The 21,129-nt window shown below is 38.1% G+C and overlaps 1 protein-coding gene across 1 annotated transcript in view; it reads left to right on the top strand.

Annotated features, from left to right (window-relative positions):
* Ap4e1 (adaptor related protein complex 4 subunit epsilon 1) overlaps positions 1 to 21,129 on the top strand; it is a 44,408-nt gene that overhangs the window by 12,073 nt on the left and 11,206 nt on the right. The window contains exons 6-16 of the mRNA XM_069995420.1: positions 2,604 to 2,763; positions 4,461 to 4,627; positions 7,714 to 7,787; positions 9,380 to 9,502; positions 9,603 to 9,712; positions 11,674 to 11,813; positions 13,701 to 13,813; positions 13,904 to 14,022; positions 14,670 to 14,972; positions 15,598 to 15,712; positions 17,774 to 17,897. Of these exons, the coding sequence (XP_069851521.1) occupies positions 2,604 to 2,763; positions 4,461 to 4,627; positions 7,714 to 7,787; positions 9,380 to 9,502; positions 9,603 to 9,712; positions 11,674 to 11,813; positions 13,701 to 13,813; positions 13,904 to 14,022; positions 14,670 to 14,972; positions 15,598 to 15,712; positions 17,774 to 17,897 (1,548 nt within the window). The remainder of the gene's footprint in view (positions 1 to 2,603; positions 2,764 to 4,460; positions 4,628 to 7,713; positions 7,788 to 9,379; positions 9,503 to 9,602; positions 9,713 to 11,673; positions 11,814 to 13,700; positions 13,814 to 13,903; positions 14,023 to 14,669; positions 14,973 to 15,597; positions 15,713 to 17,773; positions 17,898 to 21,129) is intronic.

The following is a 21,129-nucleotide window of genomic DNA, read 5'->3' as shown; positions in this document are numbered from 1 at the left end:
TACCTCCAATAGACCACTAGAAAATGGGGAGTGACACTGTGGCTCAAGTGGTAGAGTGCCAGCCTTGAACTGAAGAGCTGAGGGACAGCATTCAGGCCCAGAGTTCAAACCCCATGACTGACCAAAAAAAAAAAAGTATACTAGGTTTATTATAACTAACTTAATGCTACTGCAATAGAGAATATTCTTTGATTATCAGTTATTACAGAAAAATTCCCAAGAGAATTGACCTTACGTTTTTGCAGATTTAGAAAATGATAGGTGGCTTTCTAAAGTTAAGGCCTCTCTAAAGTGAGCATTACTATCAGGAATCCTTTGCTTTTCTCTCATTTCTTTCCCTCACAAGCAATGGTGCTGCTTTCCTTTAGCTATAAAGGCTTGAAATTGTCAGACGCCGGTGACTCACGCCTGTAATACTAGCTACTCAGGAGGCTGAGATCTCAGGATCATGGTTCAAAGCCAGCCTGGGCAGGAAACTCCGTGAGATTCTTATCTCCAATAAACCACCAGAAAAACCAGAAGTGGTGCTGTAGCTCAAGTGGTAGAGTGTTTGCCTTGAGCTAAAGAGCTGAGGGACAGCGCTTAGGCCCATAGTTCAAGCCCTACAACCGACCCCAAAAAAGGCTTGAAATTCCTTAATTCTCAAAAAGTTGTTTAGAAGATGAAGAAAAATTATAGAAAACGGAAAAATAGTTCAAGTGCTCTGAACACAAAGCTTCAGTATACTGGGAAGGTACTTTTCTCCAAATTTTTTTGGGGGGCTAGTATTAGGACTTGAACTCAGGGCTTGGGAGCTGTTCCTTAGCTCTTTTTGCTCAAGGCTGGTGCTCTACCACTTACGACACATCTCTACTTGGCTGGTTTTTGAACCTCAATCCTCAAATCTTGGTCTCTTCAGTAGCTAGGATTGCAGGCATGAACCACTGGTGTCTGGAGGACTCCCTTCCCTCCCCCCCCAACCCCCACCTGGGTATTGCAATATATCCCAGGCTGGCCTGGAACTTAAAATATGTTAGCTTCTCCTGTCCTGGGATTATAGGCACTCCTTACTGTACCCAGCTAGTATACCATCTCTGTATTTTTGCTTCATGTTTGCTAAATATTATCTGCTACAAATGAACACTGAGACTAGCATGTGCTTTTCTTCTGCTATCATGAGATTTTAAAACAAAAGCAGTTCAAGGAGAAGAGTAATACCTGCACTTCACCATCCTCAGAATATTTGGAGTATGCTTGTCTGTAATAGAAAGAAGATTTTTAATTGGCTTTGGTAGCTCAGTCTGAAATCCCAAAAATTTAGGACACAAGGAGATCTTGAATTTGATGTATGCTGAGTTTCATGCAGGTTAACAAAGAAATATTAAACATTTTAAAACATTTATAAATATTAAATTTTAATATGTGAATTTAATTTTGGTAAATATTAATATAATTTTAATTTGATTGATATTTATAAATGCTCATTTAATAATCTAGCTGAAATTCCTTATTGTTGGTTTAAACTTATTATTATCTTGTCTCAATTTCTAGATACAATATTTTAAAAAATGAGGCCAGGCACCCTCGTTCACACCTGTAATCCTAGCTACTCAGGAAGCTGAGATCTGAGGGTCAGGGTTCAAAGCCAGCCCGGACAGGAAAAGTCCAAGAGACTCTTATTTCCAGTTAACCACCAGAAAACTGGAAATGGTGCTGTGGCTCAAGTGGTGGTAGAGCACTCGCCTTGAGCTGAAGAGCTGAGGGACAGTGCCCAGGCCTAGAGTACAAGCCCCATGACCGACAAAAAAAAAAAAAATGAAATTAGAGAATTAAGAAATTTTTCTTGTTTTAACTGATTGCTAACACTGGTGGCTCACACTTGTAATTCTAATTCCTAAGGAAGCTGAGATCCTGAGGATCAAGGTTTGAGGCATTCCTTGGACAGAAAAGTCCGTACAACTCTGTCTTCAAATAACCAGCAGAAAGCAAAGCTGGAGGTGTGGCTCAAGTAGTCACAGTTAAGCAAGCAGGCCGAATGAGCTTGAGGTCTCGAGTTTAAACCCCAGCACTGCCAAAAAAAGTTCTAGAGCTTGGGATATAGCTAAGTATTAGAAAACTTGCCTTATATCTACAAGGCCCTGATTTTGATTTCAAACACTTAAATAAAAGCATACTAGGGGCTAGGAATGTGGCTTATTAGTGGTAGAATGTTTGCATGAAGACCTAGGCTCCATTCCTCAGTACCACATAAAAAGAAAAAGCCAGAAAAAGTGACTAGAGGAATTTTTAATATATAGTATAGGCAGTTAAAGCCTCTTGATCCAAATGTGGTTGTACATAGCTGTAATTCCAGCACTGGGTAGGCTGAAGTAACATAGAGAGTTTGAGTCCAACTTGATCTACATAGTGAGACCTTATTTCAAATAGGGAAAAAAAATCTCGAGAGATTTTAATTTTTAGAAATAACTACTTTTTATATTTGTTACATTAGAATAAAGAAACTGATAAGATATATATATATCATTCTTTGTTTCTTTTTTTGAAATCATCTGGCCTATAACCTATTCAAACTAAGTATCTGATGGCTCACATTGTATTGTTGAAATTTAATTTTTCATCCTTAGAGAAATTATTCGAAGAAAAGCTGTTCTAGCATTGTACAAATTCCATCTCATTGCTCCTAATCAAGTACAGCATATCCATATTAAGTTCCGGAAAGCACTTTGTGACAGAGATGTTGGGGTCATGGCTGCTTCTTTGCACATATACCTTAGGATGATTAAGGTAAGTTGGAAATTTTAGCAAGTACTGAGTAGCTACCATAGGAAAATATAACTAGAATTAAAAGAAAACTCATACATTTCAATAAAATGCCTCATTAACATTATTTTTGCTGTTAATTTGACTTTCTTTTTATTATTACTGTAAAGGTGATGTAAAGAGGGGTTATACTTACGTAAGTTGGGTAATCAGTATATTTCTTTTTGTACATTGTTACCTCTTTCCTCATTTCTCCTAGTTTTTCTCTTACCAACCCCCCCCCAATATTAACTTTCTAATAGTAATTTTGGCAAGTGTTGACGGCGTGAATTGTGATATCATTACAGAATTAGAGCGCTTTGAGTGCCTGTAGTGTTTTTATGTTACAGAAATGTGGAAAAATGGTGGCTGGGAAAGATGATTGAAAGGGGAAGGTTTTTAAAGCAATGAATCTCTTTCATACAGCTTCATGGGATACCTAACAGCTGGTAGAAGAGAGAAGAGCAGGTGCAGGTTATACCAGGTATAGCTGACAGTGTTGGCTGCCTGCACTGAGACTGGGGTAGTCAAGGGGAGAGGAAGGTTAAATGGTATGGTAAAATACTTTTCTAAACCATGATGGATATGTACCAGTTCAGCAATTCCCTCTCAGTGTATTGCCTGAAACTTTGTCTTCAAAAGTATACTCAGTCCTCAGTGCAAAAATTATATTTGTATCAAAATATAAAATTGCTGTGGGGGATTTTATAAATGCCTGTTGTCACAGAATGAAATGTGTTGTTGAACTCATTATGATTATAGAGCCAAAATTTAACCAGGTGCTACTGGCTCATGCCTGTAATCCTAGCTAAAAGGCTGGGATCTGCGGATCACATTGTGAAGCTAGCTTGGACAGAAACGTCTGTGAGACTCTTAATGATAGAGTGCCACCCTTGAACAGAAAAGCCAAGCAAGAGTATAAGGTCCTGAGGTTGAGCCCCAATACCAAAAGAACCAAAGCTTATCTTCTTCTGTTATATGCATTTTGTTACAAAATGGTGTAGTGTAAATATATTTAACATTGAATCTTATTCTCTATTTAATGTATATTAAAATTTCCTTTCTAAAAATTTGCCTGTGAAAACATCATTGCAATGGAGAATCTAACATTCAGCAAGAAGGATATATTTTATTTTCCTAGTTCAAGACATTAGTCAGAGAGATATTCAAGGCATTATCATTCAGGAGTAAAAGTATATTTATATGCTATATGGGTAATTAATTTTGAAGGCTTTGAATGTTTAGGGCTTCAAATGTAGTCTCCAGTGCTTTTGTACCAGAATTTAACTCATGTCTTTTACACACACAGTTCAGAAATTGCAAACAGGCCTTGATTTTTCTTGAGTCATAGTGTTACTGCTTTTTTTCAATATGCCAATTATTTTCACTTTATACTTTATTTCCTAATACTGGCTAGTAAGGATTCTGTGATGTAATTATAAAACTTTTAAAATGTGATTAAACTGTGAAGGAAAAAGTAGAGAGTGTGCAAGCTTTTCTGGGGATGATTCATCTTTGGGTTAGGTAGCCAGAAGAGTCTTAACGTAGAAGAAATGTGAACATAAACTAAATGTGAACATAAACTAAATGAGCATGTTTTAAGGGAGGTTTTATATGACATTTCAACCAAGCCTATTTCATATTTGATAAGACATCATCAAAAAGTTGCTTTTTTTATGTAGGAGAACCCATCTGGATATAAAGACTTGACTGGAAGTTTTGTAACCATTTTAAAGCAAGTAGTTGGAGGAAAGCTCCCAGTAGATTTCAATTACCACAATGTGCCAGCACCATGGTTACAGATTCAGCTTTTGAGAATACTAGGACTTCTAGGAAAAGACGATCAAAGGTAAACCATTCTAAGTAAGTTACTTAATGACTCCATACTGTAGCACTTAGTCACTTGGAGGTTTTAGTCTTACTTTGGCTTAGGCTTTAGTCACTTAGAGGTTTCATGATCATCCACATTCTGCCAGTGCTTTGTTGACTTAATAGTGATCAATGAATGTGAAAAGTTCATAAATTTTTGAGTAGTCCATGAGGTAATACTGAAGGTCCTTTTACACATCCTGTCTACCTCATCAATTATTCACATTTACTTTGTCATTCTCTTTCTGTGGGCATATATACATGATTTTTCCCCTTTATTGTTTGAGCAAATCCAACTATATATTAGTTCCTTTACAATCAAGAGGCTTGGTTTGAGTCTTATATATTGAGAAAAGACTTGCTAATCAATGTTCTGACATTGATGTCATAGTATGGGGTATACATGTTCTAATTTTCTAGCCTAGTTCTACAGAGGGACTGTTTTCTCCTATATTGCTCCTAGAAATGTCTTCTCATCTTCGTACCAGAACCAATCTTCTGTGAACTCTTCCTCAGTGCTAATTGGGCTGTATCACTTTTGATTACTGTGTCAGCTTTTTCCTGTGTGTATCAGTCTCAAGTCCTGATTGGAGTGCTGCAACACCCAAAGTGATGAGGAAATTCACATTAGAAATGTTTCTCCTAATTTTATTTTATGTAATTCCACACTATACTAATAGAGAGCTCTAGTTTGAGCTCACTGGAATTCTACTTATTTATTTATTTAATGCATTTATTTATTTTTAATGCCAGTCCTGGAGCTTGAATTTAGGGTCTGGGCTCTGTTTCTGAGCTTTTGTTGAACTACAGCCCCACTTTCAGCTTTTTTTGGTAGTTAATTGGAGATAAGAGTCTCACTGACTTTACTACCTGCCTATCCTGACTTAGGCCCATGATCCTCAGAGCTCAGCCTCTGGAGTAGCTAGGATTATGGGTGTGAGCTCCTGGTCCCCAGCTGGAATTCTATTTTAAAATTTAGTATTGGGGTTTTATCGCTTATCCTCTAAAAAAGATAATGCTCTTTGATGTTAAGGAATTTACTTACAGAATTTTATTTAATTCATTTGAAGAATATACAAAGTTGAGTAAGATTCCTTATCTTCGAAGAGCTCCGTGGAATAGTAATTAGGCTAGGTTCAGAAATGGATACATAAAGAGTATAATGTTGTACAACTTAGCTATGTTTTCTTCTATCTTTTCTCCACTTATATTTTTTTCAACATAAATCTTGTAAGTTATAAGAAATGATAAGCTCAATATGACAGAGTAAAAATGTCACTTCATAATAGGATTCTAAAAGTATTGAAAGAAAAAAATTTCCCGAAAAGCCTTTTTCTTACCATTTGAATATTTTCTTGTGTTTTATAGTATTGGCTGCTTTTTTGTTTTTGTTTTGTTTTTGGTGCCAGTACTGGGGCTTGAACTCAAGACCTGGGCCCTGTACCTGTGCTTCTTTTGCTCAAGGCTAGCACTCTACCAAATAGTTTATTGGAGATGAGAGTCTCATGGACTTCTTTGCCCGGACTGGCTTCGAACCATGATCTTTAGATCTCAGCCTCCTGAGTAGCTTGGATTACAGGTGTGAGCCCCTGGCACCTGGCTGATTTTTGGCTATTTAGGATTGGTAAGACCTGCCATGGTGGAAGAAGGCTTAAATAGTATAATGTGTTTTATGCTGTGGTTCTATAGTCTCATTATTAGATTGTCAAGATGGAATGAAAGTACTTGTACATAAAATTGACTTTTCTACTTATGTGTTTGTAAAAAGAAAAGAAGGGAACATAATGTTCTGAAGGGAACATAATGTGCATGGTATCAAATTTATACATCCTCAGGTTATTTTGATGTTTTTGTTTTATAGCATCATTTCTCTACAACACCTTTGTATATAACTTAACGGTGTTTTTGTTTTAGTTTTTGCTTATACTGGGACTTGAACTCAGAGCCTCGTGCTCTTATTTGGCATTCTTGCTCACAGATGGCACTTGCCTCTTGAGCCACATCTCCACTTCTAGGTATTTGGTGGTTAATTGGAGATTTTGGATTTGTCTGCCTGGGCTGGCTTCAAACTGTGATCCTCACATCTCAGCTTCCTGAGTAGCTAGGATTACAGGTATGAGCCTCTGGTGCCCAGCTGCTGCTAGTCTTTTTTCCATTACTGTTTTTTGAATTTGTAAAGCATACAAAAATACCAACTGGGAAGCAATAATTTTCACATTGATTTCTTGGCCAGGAATTTTAGAGGCTTGGAGGCTGAGTACTCTGGCACTTTAAGCACTGCATGATTTTTTGTTTGTCTCAAACTACGTGCTGTTTCTGTTATCAGCAACCATAAAAACAGGTAGCTGCTACATATAAAATTTAATAATTTTAGAAATAAATGAAGGTGGGGCTGGGAAGGTGGCTCAGTGGTAGAGTGCTTGCCTTGCATGCCTGAGGCCCTGGGTTCGATTCCCCAGCACCACATAAGCAATAAGAAAAAAGCCGGAAGTGGTGCTGTGGCTCAAGTGGTAGAGTGCTAGCCTTGAGCTCAAGAGCTGAGGGACAGTGCCCAGGCCCAGAGTTCAGGCCCCATGACCGGAACCAAAAAAAAAAAAAAGAAATAAATGAAGGTTACATTTTTCTTGCTAAAGAACCTAGTTGTTCTATGGGGAAAGACTAGTATTTGAATATTTTTTAAAAAAACAAGCTGGTTAAGAAAACAGATAATATACTATTTAAAAGATATTACTATAGTTACAAAAATTACTATACGTTACAAAAATTTTATTTGTTTAAGCAGATTATAACCTGGTTTGACTACTAGGACCAGATGAGGGAAGAGTTGACCGAACTCTGTGTTTCCTCAGTTGCTAACTAGCCAAGTTTGGTAGAACAGGAAATTCAACTCAGGAAAAGAGCAAATGAAATCATTTGAAGTAAAGTTTGATAACTTTACTATAAAATGAATTTCTTTCACTTCTCTTCTGTAGATCCTCAGTTTTAAAGAGAGAGAAATTTGAAAAACTATGTTTTGTTGGGTTAGAATACTGTAATTCTACTGCAAATAAAATATCTTTTAAACAGGACAAGTGAATTAATGTATGATGTTCTTGATGAATCCTTACGAAGAGCTGAATTAAATCACAATGTCACTTACGGTAGGTAACATATACATGTTCTTGTAATAACTAATGTTTTTAGTATTGTAGGCTAAATCTATGTTAGAAACTATGAATAATAGTAATACTCTGAAACTATTACCTTTTCTAATATTGAGTTAAATTTATTGTTATCAATTGAAAACAAACCTGTCTTGGGATGTTTTTGTGTGCCTGCTGGTATTTTCAGATTTTTGGTTCTCCAGTACCCACTCAGAGTATCATTGTGTGGCTCAAGCTGGCTTCTACTTTACCATCTTCCTGCCCTCCCCTCTGAGTGGTGAGGATCTTAGGCAAGTGGAGCTGTGCCCAGTGCATAGATCTGCTTTTAAGTCTGATTCTGTGTTAGTGCTGTGTCTCATTTCTGATACTGTGACTCTTTAGGACATACAGCACTTTAATGTGTCTCAGTGATTCTTCTGATCATGGCAAAGCTCCAGTTCCTCAACTCATAGGACTTTGGTTTTTCTTTTTCTTTGGTACTGGTCCTGGGCTTGAGTTCAGGGCTTGGGCACTGTCCCTGAGCTTTTGTTGCTCAAGACTAGCACTCTATAGTTTGAGCCACAGTACCACTTCTGACTCTTTTTTTTTTTTTTTTTTTTTTTTTTTTAATTAGAAATAAGAGTCTCACAGACCTTCCTGCCTGGGCTGTCTTCAAACTGAGGTCCTCAGATTTCAGCCTCCTTTGTAGCTAGAATTATAGGCATGAGCCATCGCTGCCCAGCCAGTTCATTTGTTTTGTTTTGTTTTGTTGGTTGTGGGGCTTGAACTCAGGGCTGGGGCACTGTCCCTGAGCTCTGTTGCTCCAAAGTTAGCTCTTTACCACTTTGAGCCATAGTTCCACTTCCAGTTTTTAAGTGGTTAATTGGAGATAAGAGTCTCCCAGGGACTTTTTTGCCTGGGTTGGCTTCAAACCATGATCCTTAGATCTCAGCCTCCGGAGTAGCTCATGAGCCACCAGCACCCGGCCCAACTCATGTTTTTTTTTAAGGAATTGGAAAAAAAAAATTAGTGTCTCCTTTAATCACTAAAGTGTTAAGACTCGTGACATTATTAGAAAGTCCATCTAGCACACCAACAAGAGGTACAATAGAATGCTTTATATATTAAAGGTTAATTTTAAAGTAATTGCAAGATTTTTGAATAATAACCCTCTCTTTGAAACTCAGGCCAACTTAAAATTATTATATTGCAGTAAACTACATACATAATTTCTGTACATAAGTGGTAGAAACTATTTGAAAGCAAAATATTTTAAAGTCCTCAAGGAGTTTTGGAAAGATTGTCTGCATGTCCATTAGAATGGTAGCTTATGGAGGGGAAGGTGTTTTGAGTTTTGCTCACTGCTGCTTCCATGGTATTAATATTTATCAGGCACACATGAGGGGTTTGATAAATACTTTGTGCATAAGTGAATGCCTCAGTCTTATTACTGGTAATATAATTTTTTTAAATTCTAATAAAGTAAGACTGAAAACAATAAAGATTTCTTCTTTGAAAATTTTCTGTAGAAAATTTTGTTTAAGTCTTACAGAAATGTATTCTTTCTTGAGCCTTAATAAGTCTGCCATTTTTATGTTTTTCTTCTTCAGCTATTCTGTTTGAATGTGTGCACACAGTCTATTCTATTTATCCTAAATCAGATTTGCTTGAGAAGGCAGCCAAATGCATAGGAAAATTTGTTCTGTCACCTAAAATAAACCTCAAGTATCTAGGTAAGGAAATTGGCTTTTTTGCTAGGAATTTTAAACAGTGTTTGAAATTTGCTGGGTACTTGTTGTAAGTCACTTCATGTAATGTAATCTTTGTGTCTAGGACTGAAGGCTCTTACCTATGTCATCCAACAGGATCCCACTCTGGCTCTTCAACACCAGATGACAATAATTGAATGCTTAGACCATCCTGATCCCATTATTAAAAGAGAGGTAAACTGGAATTTTGAATAGTGTACGTAAAGTGTTAACATTTCTAAACTTTTGGTTGGTGTTCTAGAGAGAGATTAAAGTGGCAGATTATGTCTTTTAACTTTTCTGTATATTGAATTCTGTCAACAGTGACAAGAATTTGTATTTTGTTTTAGTTTTATGTTTGGAGATAGCATCTTGCTAGGCAGCTTAGGCTAGACGTGACCTCATAATCTTCATGTCTCAGCCTCTCAGGTGCTGGGGTTATAGACATATACCACCATACATGGCTCATAAAAGTGTTTTTAGATGACAAATTCAAGAGTTTAATTTCAGTTATCTATCTGCATTAATTAGTGTCTTTATAGCCTAAACATGATATGAGAACCTGAATTCTAGTACTAGGTCATCTTATGAGTATGTATTATAAACAGTATAATTTATGATGGACCAATTTTACATATATAAAAGCCTTTCACTTGGGCCAGTCTTGAACTGCAGTCCTCCTATCTTTGTTTCCCAAGTAGCTGGGATAACAGTAGTATGTCATCACACCAAGCCAAATTTATTCCTGTTTCTTTTTTCTTTTTTCTTTTTTTTTGGTCAGTTGTGGGGCTTGAACTCTGGGGCCTGAGCGCTGTCCCTCAGCTCTTCAGCTCAAGGCGAGTGCTCCACAGCTTGAGCTACAGTGCCACTTCTGATTTTCTAGTGGTTTATTGCCTGCCCGGGCTGGCTTTGAACCGAGATCCTCAGATCTCAGCCTCCTGAGTAGCTAGGATTACAGGTGTGAGCCACTGGCCCCTGGTTATTCCTGGTTTTTAAAAATAATAAAGGTTAGGGTGCTGGTGGCTCATGCCTGTAATCCTAGCTTACTCAGGAGGCTGAGATCTGAGGATCGCAGTTCAAAGCCAGCCCAAAGCCATCCCGGGTAGAAAACCGGAAGTGGTGCTGTGGCTCAAGGAAGGGGTAGAGCGCTTGCTTTGACTGAAGAGTGCAGGGACAGCGCCCAAGCCCAGAGTTCAAGCCCCACGATTGACCAAAAAAAATAAATAAAATAAAGGTAAAGCTTGGCACAAGTGCCTCATGCCTATAATCCTAGCTACTCAGGAGACTGACATCAGAAGGATCATGGTTCAAAAGCCAGCCTGAGCAGGAAAGTCCATGAGATATTTATCTCTTATTAACCACCAAAAAGCTAGAAATAGAGTTGTGGCTCAAGTGGTAGAGCACTAGCCTTGAACTAGTGGAACAGGAACAGCACCCTGGCCCTAAGCCCCAGGATTGGCACAAAGAAAAAAAAAATGTAATGATAAAAAGGAGAGAATATAATAAATATATAAATATCTTATAAGCAGGGAGATAAAATACAGCTTGAGTGAATACTGTGAACACTTAGTGACTAATTTTTAAAAGATCATGAACTTGAATTTTAAAAGCTTTTTTTGTTGTTGTTGGTGGTGATAGCGCTTGAACTCTGGGCCTGGGCATTGTCCTTTAGCTCTTCAACTCAAGGTGAGCACTGTATCACTTGAGTCATAGTGCCACTTCTAGTTTTCAGGTGGTTAATTGGAGATAAGAGTCTCACGGACTTTCCTGCCTGGGCTAGTTTTGAATCATGATCCTCAGATCTCAGCCTCCTAAGTAGCTAGGATTATAGGTGTAAGCCACCAGCACCTGGCTAAATTTTTATATTTTGAGAAAATATAAACCTTTAACTTTTTAGTTTTTACATTACATGTTTTGACATGTGTAATTGTCTGATCCTAATTAGCTCAATAATAATTGTGATCAATTTACTTTTTGACAATTCCACTTTAAACGGTTTTTAGATGTTTGTATTTCTTGATCATCTATTAACTACCTAGTAGATGTATGAAAAAAGTAAGCCATTTAATTGTGTTGTAACCAAATATGTTATTGTGTCTATTGATGTTATCCTGAGTCAATTAATAATGTTGTTTTTATTTTTCTTTGCTAAATAGACACTGGAACTTCTTTATAGAATTACAAACACACAGAATGTAACAGTTATTGTCCAGAAAATGCTTGAATATTTACATCAGAGTAAAGAAGAGTATATCATTGTCAATTTGGTTGGCAAAATTGCTGAACTGGCTGAGAAATATCCTTTGCTTTGACTATGAGTCATAAAATACCTTTGGTTATACAGTTATTTTAAAATGATTGGTACAGACTTGAATGTTGGCTCTAGGGACCTTGCAGTACCTTTCATTCTTGGTTTTTAAACATTCTTTTTTCAAATATTTATTTGTCTGTGTGTTTGTTGTTGGTCGTGGGGCTTGACAGAGCCTGGGCACTGTCCCTGAGCTCTTTTACTCAAGTCTAATACTCTTAACACTTGGAGTCACAGCATCACTCCTGGTTTTCTGGTGGTTAATTAGAGATAAGACTCTCACAGACTTTCCTGCCTAGACTGGCTTAAACCATGATCCTCAGATCTCAGCCTCCTGGGTAATTAGGATAATAGGCATGAGCCACTGGCGCCCAGCTGCTCCTGCTCCATTTCGATTCTGTAGAAGTTCCTGCCTTTGGAGAAGGATGGGTGTCCTAAAACGCACCCTTTGTGATATTTTTTGTTGTTGTTGTTGGTTGTGGGGTCTGAACTCTGGACCTAGGCACTGTCCCTCAACTCTTCAGCTCAAGGCCCTCTACAACTTGAGCCACAGCGCCATTTCTGGCTTTTTCTGCTTATATGTTGCTGAAGAATCGAACCCAGGACCTCATGTATGCAAGGCAAGCACTCTACCATTGAGCCACCTTCCCAGCCCCTATTGTTTGTTTATACTGGAAGCTGTCACATTAAAATAGTTAGAATCTCCTGTTAAAATTTTGTATATGTCACCCTTTTTAATTTTTATTTATTTATTTATTTTTGTTGGTCGTGGGGCCTGAAGGCCTGAACTCCGGGCCTGGGTGCTGTCCCTCAGCTCTTCAGCTCAAGGCTGGCTCTCTACCACTTGAGCCACAGCGACACTTCTAGTATTTTCTGTTTCTGTGTTGAGGTGTTGAGGAATCAAACCCAGAGCTTCATGCATGCGAGGCAAGCACTCTACCACTGAGCCACTTTCCCAGTCCCCCTTTTTTATTTTTTTTAAAGCTGGGAACCTTACAAATCATAAGGAAGTTATTTATTTATTTATTTATTTATTTTTCCGGTCTGGGCTTAAACTCTGGGCCTGGGTGCTCTCCCTCAGCTCTTCAGCTCAAGGCGAGTACTCTACCATTGAGCTACCTACAGTGCCACTTCCAGTTTTCTGAGTGGTTTATTGGAGAAAAGAGTCTCATGGACTTTCCTACCCATGCTGGCTTTGAACCATGAACCTCATATCTCAGCCTCCTGGGTAGCTAAGATTACAGGTGTAAGCCACCAGTGCCCGGCTATTACTGTTTTTTTTTTGAAGGACATGTGTTGTTTAATCCCAAGAAATAATGAATGAATAACATTAATCAAATTCTTTGAATTGCTTATATTTAATTATGATCTAGACCTTGTTATAGAGCACAATACTGAAACTTTAGAACTGATGAGAAATATAATAGAAAAGAGGTTAAATCACTTGTTCAAATATTCACACTACAACACTTAGCCTATCTGACATGGATCTAATTTCCCATTATTTATTTGACCTTAGGTGGTTCATTTATTTGAATTAATTTGTATTTTTTATTGAATATTTATTACCATGGTATATAACTCAGTTTATTATTAAGTTTACTAAACTTACTAGTGTATGTGAGTAGTACAAGGAGGCTTGACTTTGATAATTCTGTAGATATGTATAGTGTACTTTGAATCGAGCTACTCCCCACTCAATATTATTGAGTACTCATTTTATGAAAAGTTAAGTATAGAACTAAAGTAGAGGTGGCAGAGGTTAAAGATAAAAGTGCCACTGTAGGCTGAATTGGGATTATTTTGTAAGGATTGCTGCAAAAAGGATAATTTTAATTAATTTGGAAGTATACTTATTCTTAACACTGTGGACACATATGCTCCCGATAATTCTTGGTTTATTCAGACAATGAATGCTGTGTTTTCAGTGGGTGGAGACGTAATGCACCCTGATATTCCTAATAACTTTCTGAGGCTGCTAGCAGAAGGTTAGTAATGATTATAAAATTTAAAAAATAATAGTACAGAGCCATATGAAAATTTTGGGATATTAAAATGGTGTTTCAATTTCTTTGTAGGCTTTGATGATGAAACAGAAAATCATCAATTAAGACTCTATGCAGTTCAGTCTTACCTCACTTTACTCGATATGGAAAATGTATTATACCCACAGAGATTTCTTCAAGTTATGAGTTGGGTGAGCAAACTATCTTACATCATAAATTTTTGTAACTTTTTAAAAATAAAAACTAAATATGACTATATATTTCCTCCATGACATCATTCAGTTGTACTTTGTTAAGTCCTTCAGCTGTCCATTTTCTTTGTCCATTATTACATTCTTTCTCTTATTTGTTTACTTCTCTATTCTTTCTGACACCTCATTTGTCTTGTCTTTGAATATGGTGTTTGCCTAAATATCCATTTGTGTTTACAGTGTGTTGTGTTTTTTACATGAAGCTAGAGAACAAAAGGCCATCTTTCATGAAATCTTAAGTATGCTAACATGAGAGTTCCATTTGTTTTCATTTAGTAACAGTGTGAAAGTACTTGTAAAACTAATTTGGATGTGCAGAAGAAAATAACTTATAAAGGTATTTTGCTTAATATTATTAATGATAAAGATGTAGAAAATATTTCTGTATTGAATTCCATTTCTTTTGTATGGAGTTTGTAATTTTTCATGTACTCTTAAACTTAAAACTTATACTTTGTTTCTTTAATTATTTATTCACTAAGGGAGTATATTTAATCTAAATATACTGTTTCAGTAGGCACTTTAGGTTTCTGAGTATAGAATAGAATACAGTGTAACTTGATATAACATCTCCTTTTTTCTCACAGGTTTTAGGCGAATATTCCTACCTCTTAGATAAAGAAACACCAGAGGAGATTATAACCAGGCTCTACAACTTACTTATGAAAGAGTCCATTTCTTCAGAAACAAAAGCCTGGTTAATTGCTGCTGTAACCAAGTTGACACCCCAAGCACACTCTGCTGATATAGTTGAGAAATTAATCCAAGAATTTACCACATCTTTGGATACTTGTATGAGGCAGCATGCATTTGAATTAAAATATTTGCATAAGAATGTAGAGCTTATGAAGAGCTTGCTTCCACGTGATAGGAGTTGTGAAGACTTGGTGGTAAGACATCTGAGTTCCATGTTTTTAAAATTTGCGCTAAATTGTGTTAGATTAAGTGTTAAAATGTAGGTATAATGTTATGAAAGGAAGTTAGCTAGGTGGTCATGATTCAAAATAATCTCAAGGATCAGAGAAAAGGCAAAGAAACAGCAAAAAGAAAGAGTAGAATGTTGTGGCCATAAGCCCAAGAATACCAGCATCTCTAGAATCTGAAAGAGACAGGAATTGATTCTCCCCTCCAACATCCAGAAGGCAACAGCCCTACCAACACATTTTGGCCTCCTAGCAACAGAAAACTAACACAGTCAATCTGACTTGTAGTATGCATGTATGTTTCTTTTGTTCTTTATAGGGTTCCTGAGGATGGAAATTGAGTTTGTCTTTCTCTCATTCATAGCACCTGATAGATGCCCTAACAGATGCTCAAAAGCATCTGCTTTCCCTGCATTGGAGTAAAATTAATACTAACACAAAAGATTTACATTGCTTGGTTCTTAGCTTGGTGAGCTGATGTTTCAGAAAGCTAGAGTTGGGTAGATTGTTAGAATTAAAGCTTCTGTTTTTTTACTTAAGATTTTTAAGGATATATGGATGTACAGTAATTTTTGCTTAACTTTTAATACAGGTAGATGCATCCTTATCGTTTCTGGATGGCTTTGTAGCTGAAGGACTCAGTCAGGGGGCAGCACCTTATAAACCTCACCATCAGCGCCAGGAGGAAAAGCTTTCTCAGGAAAAAGGTGGTTTTTTGTGGGCTTAGATTCAGTTAGGTTGTAGTGATACAATTTTTTTGTACATGTGATTTTGTAGCCATGTAAGTAATGATTAAGGGCATTTACTTTTTATTATTTCCCTTTAAATCTGCCTGTGATTTGTTTACCCTAACTAGGTTTTCAGATGAAAAAACAATTGGCCTTGCAGTTGTTCTAAAACCATAGGCTCTAGATAGCCTTGAACTGCTATCCTTCCAATATCAGCCTCCCAAGTAGCTAGAATTATAGATGTGAGCTATCAGTGCCCAGCTTAGAAAGTCCTTTTTCTTAGAGGGCATATAGTCTGAAAAAGATACATTTACCAGTTGGGATTAGATTTTATTTAGCTAATTGCAAATAAATGAAACCAGTGGCTCCTAACTGTTATCCTAGCTACTGAGGAGATTGAGATCTGGAGGATTGAAATCTGAAGCCAGTTTGGGAAGAAAAAAATCAAATGGACTGTCTCCATTTAACCAGGAAAAAGCTAGGCTGGAGGTATGGGTTAAGTGGTAGAGAACCACCCGTGAGCAAGAAGGCTGAACAAACAAGTTTGAGGCCCTTAATTCAAGCCCTAATAGCCAAAAACTAAAGCAAAGAAATGAGATGGATAGTATACAACGTAGAGGATGGTTATTGTGTTCTTATTAAAAAGAAACAAGATAATTAAGCATTCCATTGTGGAATACACCGTTATGATTATTAAAAAAACAACAACCCAGGCTTATTTGATGTTCTCTCCTCCTGAATGTTTCATTTCATGATCCAACATGGCTGCTTGCACTCCAGCAACCAAGTTTCATGCTAGCCAGAAGGAAAGAGATAGGGGGAGAAGAGATTGTTTTCCCTTCTGGGAGGACTTCTTCCAGATGTTCCATACAAAACATGTACATAACTTTACTGGTCAGAACTCAATCACATGGCTAAAGGAGTCTAAGAGTGTCTCTTTTCTGGCTACCCAAGTATCTAGTTAAGAATGAAGGGCTTAGCCGAGCGCTGGTTGACACGCCTGTAATCCTAGCTACTGAGGAGGCTGAGATCTGAGGATCACGGTTCAAAGCCAGCCGGGGCAGGAAAGTCCATGAAACTCTTATCTCCAATAAACCACCAGAAAACTGGAAGTGGCACTGTGGCTCAAGTGGTAGAGCGCTTGCCTTGAGCCGAAGAGCTGAGGGACAGCGTTCAGGCCCAGAGTTCAAGCCCCACGACCGATTTAAAAAAAAAAAAAAAAAAAGAATGAAGGGCTTGCTGGGTGCCGGTGGCTCACGCCTGCAATCCTACCTACTCAGGAGGCTGAGATCCGAGGATCACGGTTCAAAGCCAGCCTGGGCAGGAAAGACCGTGAGACTCTTTATCTCCAATAAACCACTAGAAAACCAGAAGTGGCACTGTGGCTCAAGTGGTAGAGCACTCGCCTTGAGCTGAAAGCGCAGGGACAGCACCAGAGTTCAAGTCCTATAACCGACCAGAAAAAAAAAGAATGAAGGGCTGGATTAGAAAGAAAGGGAGAATGGCATCTGTTTGCCATCATAACTATGAATTTCCTTGGCTGATTGAATTTATTTAAATTATACAGATTCAAAAGAATTAGAGCCTGAGTATACCTTGTTGCTTGTCAGTAAAGGAGATTTCACACTGAGGTCTACATCAGTTCATTTGATAAAAGAATGTGCCTAGGAACTTTTGTTACGCAAACAAGGTCATCTCTTCATTTAGAGCTCATTAAATATTTTTGCATGAGAGCAGCAACTTTTCGCAAGTCCTGATTTGTCAGTTGTCTTTTCTAATGGAATTCTTCTTTAGTTTCTGAGAGGTAAAAATAGAAAAATAAAGGACAGCTTGTTTCTGATCACCTGATGTATAACAGCTTCAGTCACCAGTAGCTGCTTTACTGTTATTACTACAAATGATTGATCAGGTCACCTTGAAAGCTCTTTACCATGAAAAATTGTCACTGGCTTCCAGTTTCAATTATTTTAGTAGTGAATAGAACCTCACAGTATCTGCTTTTTGGCTTTGTTTTAAATATGAACCTCTGTTATGTTCTAGTTCTCAATTTTGAACCATACGGACTCTCCTTTTCTTCATCTGGTTTCACTGGACGGCAGTCTCCTGCTGGCATTTCTCTTGGTTCAGATGTATCTGGAAATAGTGCTGAGACTAGCCAGAAAGAGTAAGTTGCTTTCTTGTTAAAATTGAGAACTTTGGAGTATATAATTGTCTTTTAACATTCTATTGCTTTCTGTCTCAGCTTTGGATAATCAGAACTTTGTTTATTGTAGGATAATTTTCCAGAAAGTTTCCTGTTTCAAGGGTCTTCAAATCATTCAAAGGGAGAGAAACATTTGTGACATTTGTTCAGGTTCTCATTTCAGATTGCTTTCAATGTATTGGTAATGTCCAGCATGCCCTTATCCTTCAAGAGCTTGCCTTACTTGCCAAAACAGCACAAGATGTGTATAAATTTCACATTGTAATAATGTGTTTATGTTATTGCCACCTGTCATAAACTTTTAAGAAGCATATCAAAGCATATATAAGTATATAAGCATATTCTACATTCCTCACAATATTTATGTCTGATAAATTCTTATACTGAGCTCAGTGGAAGATTGACAGCGATTAGATGAATGAACATACAACAAAGTGGCTGCTCTGATTAGAGGAAGCTGGATATTAGACTGGAAATATATCCATAGCTTTTGTTCAGCCACTTTGAAAATTGCTTCATCTTTTTTTTTCTTTTTTTGGGGGGGGTCCGGTTATGGGGCCTGAACTCTGGGCCTGGGCGTTGTCCCTCAGCTCTTCAGCTCAAGGCTAGCGCTCTACCACTTGAGCCACAGCGCCACTTCAGCTTTTTTTCTTTTTGCTTATGTGGTGCTGAGGAATCGAACCCAGGGCCTCATGCATGCAAGGCAAGCGCTCTACCACTGAGCCACCTTACCAGCCCCGCTTCATCTTTTCTTAAATACCTTGTTAGATCTCTTGACTGGACAAAGCACACCACATACATCCAAAAGGGAAGGAAAAGTTTAATGCCAGAAAGACTGGCAAGCTGACTCCATCAGGACAGAAAGCAGCAGCTGCTCTTAAGCTGAGAGCTGGGGGCAGAGAATTTTACTAGGGGTTGGGGGTACTCCACAGTCTGGTTTGAGTGAGATGGGGAGATTGTGAGGTGCGTTTGAGCAGGGGATTTTGTTGTGGTGGAGCTAAGGTTTATGGTTGTAGCTGCCTGTATCACCTGATAAGGCCTGTGTCAGCTAATTTTGGGGAACAGCCTGTGTCACCAGATTTCAAGCAAAAGCCATGCTTTACAGCAGTGCCAAAGATAGTGCAGTGGTTTCTAAGGTGGAGGAGGTTAGGCTAACATATCTAATAGAGAGCCGAGTTTTATTCTTTAAAGTATTAGACTGTGATTTTGGAAATACAATTAGATTACTTTTAGAGACATAATTAGAAGGAGGAAATTATGTGTGTGACGTGCATAAACACAATGCCGTCCACATTATGTGATGGAAAACTGGTTACTACCACTGTTAATAATACTATCATTTTCATCCAAAAACTTGATTTAGCAAAGAAAAAGTGTGATCATCCTGAACTATTTTGGTCAATATGCAAAACCTTATTTAAAATAACTACAGTAGGAAAGGGTGACTTGAGCCAATTAGCAAGCATGAGGTCTTGAGTTCAAACTCCAATACTGCCAAAACAAACAAGCAAGCAAACAAACAAGTTTACATAATAGTGTCAAAATCCAGGCAAGATGACTCATGTTTTAAAAAAATTTGGGTTCAATTCTTCAGCACCACATAAGCAGAAAAAGCCAGAAATGGCACTGTGGCTCAAGTGGTCGAGTGCTAGCCTTGAGCTGAAGAGCTGAGAGACAGCACCCAGGCCCAGAGTTCAGGCCCATGACTGAGCAAAAAAAAAAAAAAAAAGATTCTTTTAGACTATGTTTCATATCTTTAATAAGCATATTTTGTGTATGAATGGCCTGATGTTGCTCCTATGTATTTTCTTACATATAGACTGACTGCAGGTAATGCATGACAGAAAATTTATGTTGATAATAGATGTAAGTGTAGAGGAAATAATTGAGAACATCTTTATTTATTTTTTTTGGGGGGGGTCCAGTTATGGGGCCTGAACTCTGGGCCTGGGCGCTGTCCCTCAGCTCTTCAGCTCAAGGCTAGCGCTTTACCACTTGAGCCACAGTGCCACTTCCGGCTTTTTTCTGTTTGCTTATGTGGTGCTAAGGAATCGAACCCAGGGCCTCATGCATGCAAGGCAAGCACTCTACCACTGAGCCACCTTCCCAGCCCAGAACATCTTTATTTCTTTGTGCTTGTATTAGGTTTGAACTTAGGGCCTCATGCTCTTGCTTGGCTTTTTTGCTCAAGGCTGGTATTCTACCACCTGAGCTATACCTCCACTTTCACCTTTTTGCTGGTTTATTGGAGATAAGAATATCACTAACTCTTCTACCTTGACTGGCTCTAAACAAGAATCCTCAGATCTCAGCCTCCTGAGTAGCTAAGATTACAGGCATGAACCACCAGTGCCTGGCACCTGGGAAGTATTTTCTGCAGTGGCATTTAGGGTGCAGAATATTAAAGAATGCCCTTGAGGTCCACACCTAAGAAAGGAAGGTGGAAAAGCAGGTTTGGAAAAAAGAGGAAGAATGCAGTGTCTATGGCAACCTTTACTGACCCCATAGGGAGCTCTTGGGCTAGAATGACCCTTCTTAGTTGCTTTGAGTTGACCCAGGATGAGAAGCCAGAATGTTACACTTCTTTTTTTTTTTTTCTCTCTCTCTCTCTCTCTATATATATTTTTTTTAAATTTAATTTTATTTTATTTGTGAACATACTGTACAGAGGAGTTACAATTACATGGGCAGGATAATGCGTACATTTCTTACCAAGCATTGCAGCCTCCTCCTTTGTTTACCCTTCACATCCCTTCCTAGCCTCCCCCCCCCCATCCCAGTCCGTCTCCTTCCCCCCAGAATGTTACACTTCTGTCCACCATTGGGCTGCCCTGGGAGAGGCTTAAGCTTCAGTGAAATATTCCCTGCAGCCAAGATAGTCTCTAAACTGGCTAAGAGCTGACAGCATTTCTAGTGGCTGGGCAACAGTCCTTTGTTAAAGATGAATCTGGATGAAACAGCCTCATGTCCACCACACCGGCCTTTATTTTTTCCTCCTACTCCTGCGCTGAGCTTTTTCAGCTCCAGGCTAGTGCTCTACCACTGGAGCCACAGCTCTACTTGCAGCTTTTTGGTGATTAATTAGAGATAGGAGTCTCATATACTTTCCTACCCAGGCTGGCTTTGAAGTGTGATCTTTAGCTCTTCCTGAGTAACTAGGATTATAGGCATGAGCTACCAGCACCCAGCTTCA

This window comes from Dipodomys merriami, unplaced genomic scaffold (genome assembly GCF_024711535.1).
Source record: "Dipodomys merriami isolate MVZ:Mamm:240054 unplaced genomic scaffold, mDipMer1.0.p SCAF_48, whole genome shotgun sequence".
In the NCBI taxonomy this organism is placed as follows: Eukaryota; Metazoa; Chordata; class Mammalia; order Rodentia; family Heteromyidae; genus Dipodomys; species Dipodomys merriami.
Note: the sequence above shows the minus strand (reverse complement) of the source record. Positions and strands in the feature narration are given on the sequence as shown.